The sequence below is a fragment of the Nannobrachium achirus genome (assembly GCF_963921795.1).
Source record: "Nannobrachium achirus genome assembly, chromosome: 3".
NCBI lineage: Eukaryota > Metazoa > Chordata > Actinopteri > Myctophiformes > Myctophidae > Nannobrachium > Nannobrachium achirus.
Genome location: NC_137812.1, coordinates 45,790,302 through 45,799,919, shown reverse-complemented (window position 1 = coordinate 45,799,919; position 9,618 = coordinate 45,790,302). Strand labels below are relative to the sequence as shown.

The 9,618-nt window shown below is 41.8% G+C and overlaps 1 protein-coding gene across 1 annotated transcript; it reads right to left on the bottom strand.

Annotated features, from left to right (window-relative positions):
* Positions 1–1,599: 1,599 nt before the first annotated feature.
* LOC308281228 (retinal cone rhodopsin-sensitive cGMP 3',5'-cyclic phosphodiesterase subunit gamma-like) lies at positions 1,600–2,260 on the bottom strand (the record flags this gene model as incomplete). Its single annotated transcript, XM_080721353.1, has 2 exons — positions 1,600–1,717; positions 2,157–2,260. The coding sequence occupies 2 exons, from the start codon at positions 2,258–2,260 to the stop codon at positions 1,600–1,602; spliced, it is 222 nt and encodes a 73-aa protein (XP_080577479.1).
* Positions 2,261–9,618: the final 7,358 nt, after the last annotated feature.

The window sequence follows — 9,618 nt, the reverse complement described above, 5'->3', positions numbered from 1 at the left end:
CACTGTAGCTGATCTCTGGCTTCATCTTATGCACACACACAGTATTATTACTGTATGGGCACAAATAAATAGTGTGATGAGTGCTGTCTGTCTGTATGTGGGTGGGTATGTGGCTGACAGTACAAAGGCAGGGCTTTTAGCCAATGAGGGAGCATTGTTCTCGGTGACATCACCACCAACAAGTGTGACCTGATATAAATAACTAGACTGCACTCTGTCGAGGTGCCAACTTGCGCCGTGTGCACTCGTGGCTGTGTATGGCCTACTTGAGCATCAGCAGAGTGCACCATTTATATCAGGTTGCACTTGTTGATGGTGACGTCACCTACCTGGTCTTAACCTGTGTTTTTTCAAAGGGTTTTTGACAGACGTTGTAATGAGAAGCAGCTAAGAACATAGGCAAAAGCTATCCGTGTGCAAAGGTTGGAGTGTGTTGAACCAACCGTGTGCTGTGAGACCCCAGAAATGCTTACTTGATTACTCGTTGTGAAAGTCCTATGGCTATGATGTCTATGACGTCTGACAGCATACATACAATCCCTTTTATGCCCATAAATGGAGATCCCTGTCTGTAGAACCAACCGTGTGCTGTGAGACCCCAGGTTGTCCAGAACCACCGATCTGACTAATTTTGTCTGTCTGTCAGTCTGTGTCCATTTTATGCCCAGACATGGAGATCCCCGATATCATGACGTAATAGTATTGATGTCATAGACATTTTTAACTCATATCTTTGCTACCGGGGGGCCCCTGGAACAACATAATTTGACATGGGTGTCCGTGGCCAAATACGTATCATTTTGGGGGTCCTTGACATGAAAACGTTTGATAACCATGCACTGCCATAGAAACTTAACTTTTTCAGAAATCTAGAAGACATTTATAGAATCGGATCAATATATTCAAAGAATTGCACAAATCATGATTTCTCAGAAATCGCAGATCTACAAGCTCGCAGCGCGGCACTCGGTGCCACGCTGTGACCTAACCCTAACCCAGTTAAGCATAAAATAATAGTTAAAGTGTTTAAAATATAACGTGACACAGACACGTTCCAGGTCTAAATGGCTTAATGATAACCATCCATAACCTTATATGAGAGGATGTATACAAACAAAACAATTCAAGCAGCCATTTCTATAAATGTACATTTATTGTCATTTTACTTTTCAATCACTCCAGGTTCTATTGAATAGTGTCACAGACACAAACATAATTTACAATAACATAAAAATATAATGTATTTACTCTTATACAGTATAATAAAACTCTGAGAGGGTGGCTTGGCAGGAAGAGGATGAGGAGTGGGGCAAGGGTGATGGCATCAAACCCTCTTATTTATACAAGGGATAATACTGTATTCTGTACATGTAATATTTGCATGAGTATCTGTGTTCCAATTGGTTGCCTTAGCCATTGGCAGTAACCAAACAAAGCGGCAATAATCTGTGCATTTTGGCATAACATAAAAGAATAGGGATGTTCACATTGTTGAGAACCTCATTGAAGGAGGTCACTGGTGAGTAGAGGGCAGGGAGCTGCTATGAGATAGAGGTCGGTAGAAAAGGAAGGAAAGGCAAAAAGGTGAAGGAAGGGAGTTTAGACAATTCCATATTTCGCCAGGTCGCTGAGCTCCATGTCACCGAAGGCTTCCCATGGGCAGACCACTGTGATGTCTGTGCCAAGACCCTCCATGCCAGGGATATCATCGCCGAATCTGATTGATAAGACAAAGGAGACCCCATGAATTGTTAGCAAAACAAAACAAAAAACAACAAACAAATAACCCACCCACCCAAACACACCCCAGGTACAGTATAGTTTCTTCCCCTACATTTGTATTATTAACAGCACATTACATATTACAATATCCCATTTAGTTACAAATTTCTTTGTATTTTCATATCAAAATCCAATCATGACCCAACCAATTTAAACCAATAATATCATGACATCTCTAACATATACAGTACGGTGCTGTATGCTTCGTTAGGCGGTGCTTGGTTTTGGATCTGTTGTATCCACAAATTATCTCATTTTACAGCTAAACAGTACACCCTGAATACATGAGCTGAGAAATAGGCAATTAAGTGACAGAAATTGGGTAAACAGAATTGCATGTCCATATACATGTTTTTAGCTTAGGTTCCACTTACCCCTTCTGGCCAGGCTTGGGGGCCTTGCTCTTGAAGGTGCGGGTGGTCCTCTGCTTGAACTTGGGTGGGGCCTTCTTGTCGGCGGGAGTTGCAACGTCTGCCATTTTTAGTCAGTTACTGTAAGAGAAGAACGAGCTGTAGGGTGCATTTTCCTCACATGACAAAGACCATATAGTAGCAATAATAAGTGAATGCTACTACAGATATCTGCAGATTAAATTAATGATTCACCTCATTCAATGTAGTACATCATACTGTAGTTATGCCAATTTGGAATAACATCTGTGTTCTCCGTGTCTATTTTCACACATTAGCTACAAAATTAGACTAGGCCAATGTCCCAGCTGGGTATAGCCTACATCTCACTCAGTGGCTTCTGACATAAATGAATGTTCCCTTGTCAATTTGTTGTCTAAGTCTCCTTATAGGCCTACAGACATACAGTACAGTAGGCTAATATGAAAAAGATAATAAGAACATGATGGAGAAGTTGACTTTCAATGAAGCACGGTTCTGCACACTGTTTATGGGCACAGGATTAACCACGTATTAAACCCTATAGACCTCTAATCACAATATTTGAATGCATGTAAACAAAATGTCTATGGACGTTTTCACGATATATATAAAATAGAGTATCCAGAAGCTTCAGTAGTTTGTGAACCTGTGGATATTTATATGTGGATATTTAATGAGCTCCACTCCACCATTTTAGTTTGTTGTGCATTTTTTTATATCAAGTGGATGTTTTCAACTTGCCTTTTTTATGCAGACCAGCAACGCCATACTGCATATATCGCAGCAATATCATGTAGAGATTTACAGTAAAAAGCCAATTCAGGCTTGTCATAGATAGAGAGATGCAAGTTAAGTTGTATTTCTTTCGTATAATCATTTATGTGTATAAATAGACGTAAATTACAGCTTACAATACTCTCTTGCAATGTAACCTGAAGCCTCTCTGTGAGTAGCATGCATTAAAACAAGCTTTCTTTTTAATCAAATAACCGGTGATCCAAGCTGAGAAAGATCATCTTACCTTTATGTGCTTGCAAAGGGTTCTTCTGGCTGGTACAGTATCTCCAAATTGAGGTCTTGCGTGTCTGATGTTCCTCTGCTCCCCTGTCTTCTGGTTTTATACCTCTTCAGCTAATCCCCTACTGACGCATCCACACATATACAGCTTAAGGGTCAGGTGGGTTTTAAGGCTTGGGTTAGGGTTAGGGTTAGGGTTAATTGGTTCAAAACATGGGCTAAATATTCACAGATTAAAACGAGGTACAATATAGTTGGGTTTGGGATTTATAGATTAAGATAAAGTCTGATAAATCTTCCAAATTTAATTTTATCAAAAGTGCATATTGTCATTATGATAGTGTCATATCATTGCGCATACAGTTGTGCCAAATTGTGTCATTGATTCAATCACATCAAATACATCTTCATAATACTGTATGCACAAGTATACACTATAGAAAGAAATATGGCATCAGTAGGCTACACATTTGATTGTGTGCGGTTTATTTTTGTATTGCATATACTCTATGTATATATCAAAAATGCATTATGTCATACATACATGGTGCCTTAACATACTGTACATTTCTGTGAGAATGTATTTAAGTGCCTCTCAAATCTTACTGTGATTTAATTAGTGTTTGTTTGTATTAGACATATACACACAAAAAACACAAACATTTGATCCAGTCCTACACAGAAAAATCCTCATTGTAAATTTTATCAAAATTTTGATCCATTTGGTTTCATTTGTACACTTTTTTTTTATTTGAACTAAACTACTGATTGTGGATAACCACAGGCCCTGTCACTCATAGTGTCACTGGTTGGTTTTGTCCAATGAGTTTGTTTACTCTGACATAACAGTGAGAGCATTTCTTCTCACAGTGGATAATGCTGCTGGCAGTGCTGGCAACCTATATATGTCTGTAATAGGATTAGCACTGTACTCTTCCCTGTGAGTACAGTATGTGCAAACTACCAACATTGGTCACGATTAGCTTTTACCGTCACTGTCATGCTGTTAGTAAACAACAAGGAAGGCAGCAGGGACGTGCAGAGAATGTTAGAGAAGCAGGGGCTGAAATGTAAAAAAGGGCCTTTGGTGAAAATATTGAAAATAGCAGACCTCCAAGCTCCGAGCTTGGAGGTCGGCTATTTTCGATACTTGATACCACACTATACTAAGCATAATCAAGTGAATACTGGAGATGTGGCGTAACAGCATGGATTTCTACACATGAGGGCAATTCTTTCAACATAAGATGCTGCATTCAAGTTCAGGAGAGTTTGCACAATGTAGACTAATTCTCTTGAATGCTGCCTTCAGGTATGACATGGAAAGGGGGCATTTGAATTTCTTTCACCATAGTAAAAACTGCATTGTCTGGAGAGGGCAATCTTTACAGACGGGTAAAAGGGCAGGGACTCAAGCCCCCATTGATGTCTATGTGTGCACTTTCCTGGAAGGCTTCAGTTTCAATCCCCGCCCACTATATGACCCCTTTGACAAGACGAAAACACTCCCACACACTTGACACTGCAGTAACCCTGACCAACATGCTACGCTTTGTTAAAACATTAGCTAAATGGCACAAGCTAGTTATCTGTATTCTTTTGTATTCCTCCTTGAACATAGCACTGTCCATCTATGGGAACATTCAATAGGGAATAGGCATTTTTACTGTCCCAACCTAAATAATAATTGCGACCGTCAGGTCGCAGTTACTACCAAAACCTCCACAAACTGTGAGTCCGTCAGTCAGTCTGTCTGTCACACGTCACATGTCACACTTTTGCCCTGCTCATATCTCCGCAACCGTTGCCCCGATCCATGCCAGATTTTGCACACACACTCCTTGCCTGCCAAACTACAACCTCCAAGGACCCCCGGAGCTCCAGGGACCCCCAGGTCCCTGGGGGACCCCCAGATGTAAAAAATGACCAAATGTGCAAAAATGACCAAATGACCACCCCAACGGGGCTGCTCACGGGGAATTCCCGGGGACCAGCGACTCCTGGTGCTCCAGAACGGATGCAAAAGTGGTGGCGCCCCCAGTGGAGGACCCCCTGCCACTGCAGCGCACATAAAATGCCGTAACTCGGGCTAGGAGCGACCGGGAGAGCCGGGGCCGGTACCTATTCGTCCGCCTCGGCGGCGCGGAGAACCCACCCCTCATTTCTCACATGGCCCTCTTCTAGCGCCACCATGTGGCGGATTCTTGCAAAACACATTTTTGGACACTGCTCCTACAATTTTTGCCCTAAAATCACTCAAATCGGTACACAGTATGTCTACACTCATGTCATCAACATGGATCTGTCCCATATAGCGCCACCTTCAGGCCGATTTTTTAAAACACATTTTTGGACACTGCTCCTACAATTTTTGCCCTAAAATCACGCAAATCGCTACACAGTATGTCTACACTCATCTCATCAACATGGATCTGTCCCATATAGCGCCACCTTCAGGCCGATTTTTTCAAACACATTTTTGGACACTGCTCCTACAGATTTTGCCCTAAAATCACACAAATCGGTACACACTATGTCTACACTCAGCGCCACCATCCGGCTGATTTTTTTCAACCACATTTTTGGACACTGCTCCTACACATTTTGCCCTAAAATCACGCTGCGACCTGACGGTCGCTTATCTCCCGATTAGGGAGTCTTACTGGTAATAATAACTAGTAAGACGCTTCAGGGCGAGTGATGTATATCGGACCAGTTATCCATATATGGAGACCCCTGGGACCCATATATTGAGATTCATGTACTGTATGGTACCTACATCCCTTTTATGCCCATACATGGAGATCCCTGTCTGAACCAGCCACACAGATTCTTCCTCCATTTATGGGCATTCCCATATGAAGTCATACTGTATGGCCATATGGGCTTAATATTGATGACCAGGGATCTCCATATATGGGAATAAAAGAGACTCTGTTAGAGTGGTTCCCATGACATCACAACATACAATCCCTTTTATACCCATACATGGAGATCCCTATCTGAACCAGCCACACAGATATGGGCCATGACTTGGCCATCTGGCCAGTGATGTATATCGATCAGGGATCAGGGATCTTCATATATGGGCATAAAAGGGATTCTGGGGAATACCCATATATGGACTTGACGTGATGTCACAGTGATGTGTCAGGGGAACCACAGTGTCAGGCGTTATAGACAGACAGACAGACAGACAGACAGACAGACAGACAGACAGAGATACGGAAAGATGTGCCCTTTTTCCTAGTTAACTGCGCAATAATAATAATAATAATACATAAATAATAAAAAATAAACAAAGAAATCTTAATGGAATGTCTTTCTGTCAAGTTTGTTGTTGTTTAGTCAATTTGTAACATTAACTGTTATTTGCTTTCTATTTATTCTCAAGATGTCACTTAGTTGTCTGATTTTCAATACCCATAATTCTCTGTGAAAATCTTGGCTGGGGATAGAATGAATGTTGTGTTTCAGACTGTGTTGTTTTTGCTGCTGTGGTGATACAAAGAGCGTGATGGACTCCGCCAGACCAGGTAGGTTATGGTGGGCCAGAGCAGTTGCAGATGCTTGGATAAAATCTGTAGGTAATGTGTATTGCAAAAATCTGCCTCCTGGTGGCACAAAGAAATACCACCCTTTTCACTTTGGCCTATTATGGCCTATTATGGCCAAGTATAAATCAGGCTTTACATAACATTGTGTGTTTTTGTATACATTCCATCCAACAGTGACAGTCCCATGTGACACTTAGTGACCATGTGAAGCTTAGTGACTATCTCCAGATATTCCTACCACATGGTGATTCTAATCAGCACCAATGCTGTGCAGAGACCTGCCACTAAGTGGGTTAGACATTGTATAAGTGAAGATTATTCAGAAAACTGTGACACTGACAGATTTATCCCTCACCTTAACCCATTTAGACATACAAGGAACTGACATGTACCTTTCAAGCCAGCGTCACATTAGCTGTCGCTATATATCGTATAAAGCAACATCATTTTCAAAGTTTTAATACAAATTAGAGGTCTTTCAGAAAACCTTTTAGAGCATACATGGGCAACTGGCGGCCCGGGAGCCAATTAAAATAAATAAATAATAATAATTCAGGATTCCAATTCAAAACTGCGATGCGTTTTGAGCTTGTAGATCTGCTATTTTTGCTTCTTTTGCATGAGATACTAGAATGACAAAGTAGGAAGTCGCAATATGCAATGTGGCCCTCTGGAGTGAAGGTGGAAATATTGTGGCCCTCTCCATCATCAAAGTTGCCCACCCCTGTTTTAGAGGGTGTTTTTAGAATCGGCCTCTGCTGGGCTATGTACGTGTGATGTTCGTGCAGGGATTTGTATGACGTTTGCCATATGTGTTGGACTTTGCGTGACGTGTGTGACGAGCTTCGCATGACGCTAGGGAACAGGCTTAGTTTGAATGGAAAAGGTCATAATGTTTATGTGGTTGACACTTGTGTGTCCTGGGTTCATAAATGGCTAAGCTAAGTTTATTGGCTAAGCCTCGTAACCTAGTTAACCGTAATAAGGCATTGTTCTCACAGACCAGATAAATGGGAAAAGAATAGTTAGTTAACTTTAGAATTCTTATTTAATTCGGCTATTTAAGTTCATAATAAAGGATTTATTAAATTGATTAAGGAATTGTTCTCACTTTAGACCAGATATTTCCTCAAAACTCTTAGTAGGCCTATAAGTGCATAGTTAACTGCTAATAAATGCACGATAAAGTATGTATGTTAACAAAACAACATGTCCCATCCATTGCATAGAATTTGTTGAACAGTCCACACCCAGATTATGGTGCCCACCCTACTGCATGCATATCTATGCCATACAAATTAGATACTGTATCTGCCAGTAGGCCTATCGAACTATCATATTTGCCTGGTAACCAACAAATAATATATATGGGAAAATGGGAGCTGGTGCTAAAGTTGATCAACCCAGCTGATTTATAGGCCTATATTCTGCCAATATTTTCCTATCACTAATGGCATTGGCAATTTGGCATATGTAGTAGGCTACAATATGCACTAATTGTCTCCACCAGCCGAAGGCTGAGGGAGAGTATGTTTTCGCCCCTGTCCGTGCGTCCGTCCGTCCGTCCGTCCGTCCGTCCGTCCGTCCGTCCGTGCGTGCGTGCGTGCGTGCGTGCGTCCGTCCGTCCTCCGAGTTTGTTACCAGCTAATCTCCGGCACCGTTGGCCCGGTCGCTGCCAAAATGAGCACACACACACTCCCTGGATGCCAATTCAGAACCTCTGCCCCACATTTTTCAGATGGCCCTGTTCTAGCGCCACCATGAGGCCGATGTTTGCAAAACACATTTCTGTACACTACTCCTACAGATTTTGTCCAAAAATCACGCAAATCGGTAGACAGTATCTCTACAGTCATGTGATCGACACGTCTGATTGTCCATATTCCATCCTGATTGGCTGATATTGGCTTTCAAAGTTTGTAAGATTGGTCCATTTTGGACAAAATGCCTCAAATCACAAACGCAGAGCACAATTATCACGCGATGGCGCACACACGTTCCCACTAGGACGAGGAAGAAATGCCACATCAAATTTCGGAAATCAGCCTCATGGTGGCGCTATAACAGGCCGATTCGTGGTTTTACCTAAAACTCCACCGATCAGTTTCAAACTTTGTAAGCGCACTCCCTGGATGCCAATTCAGAACCTATGCCCCACATTTTTCACATGGGCCTGTTCTAGCGCCACCATGAGGCCAATTTGTGCAAAACTACCTTTTGGCCAGTACCCCTACAGATTTTGTCCAAAAATCATGCAAATCGGTAGACAGTATCTCTACAGTCATGTGATCGACATGGATCTGTCTGATTGTCCATATTCCATCCTGATTGGCTGAGATTGGCTTTCAAATTTTGTAAGATTGGTCCGTTTTGGACAAAATGCCTCAAATCACAAACGCAGAGTGCAATTAACATGAAATCGCACACACACATTCCCACTAGGCCGAGGAAGAAATGCCACTTTTTAAATCAGCCACATGGTGGCGCTATAACAGGCCAATTTGTGGTTTTACCTATAACTCCACCGATCAGTTTCAAACTTTGTAAGCGCAAAGTTGGTGGCCCTATAGGCCAAGGAAAAAACATTTCCTTGCATTTTTCACATCAGCCTTTTATAGCGCCACCAGGAGGCCGACTTATGTAAGACACATTTTTGGATATTACTCCTTCAGATTTTACCCACAATTAACACAAATCAGTACACAGTATCTCTACAGTCATATGATCAAGACGGATCTGACCCATATTAAATATTCCATCCTGATTGGCTAAAATTGGCCTCCAAACTCCTCAAATCAAACACAGCGTGCAATTGTAATGAAATTGTGCACGCACATTCGCAAAAGGCCAAGGAAGAAATTACACTACAA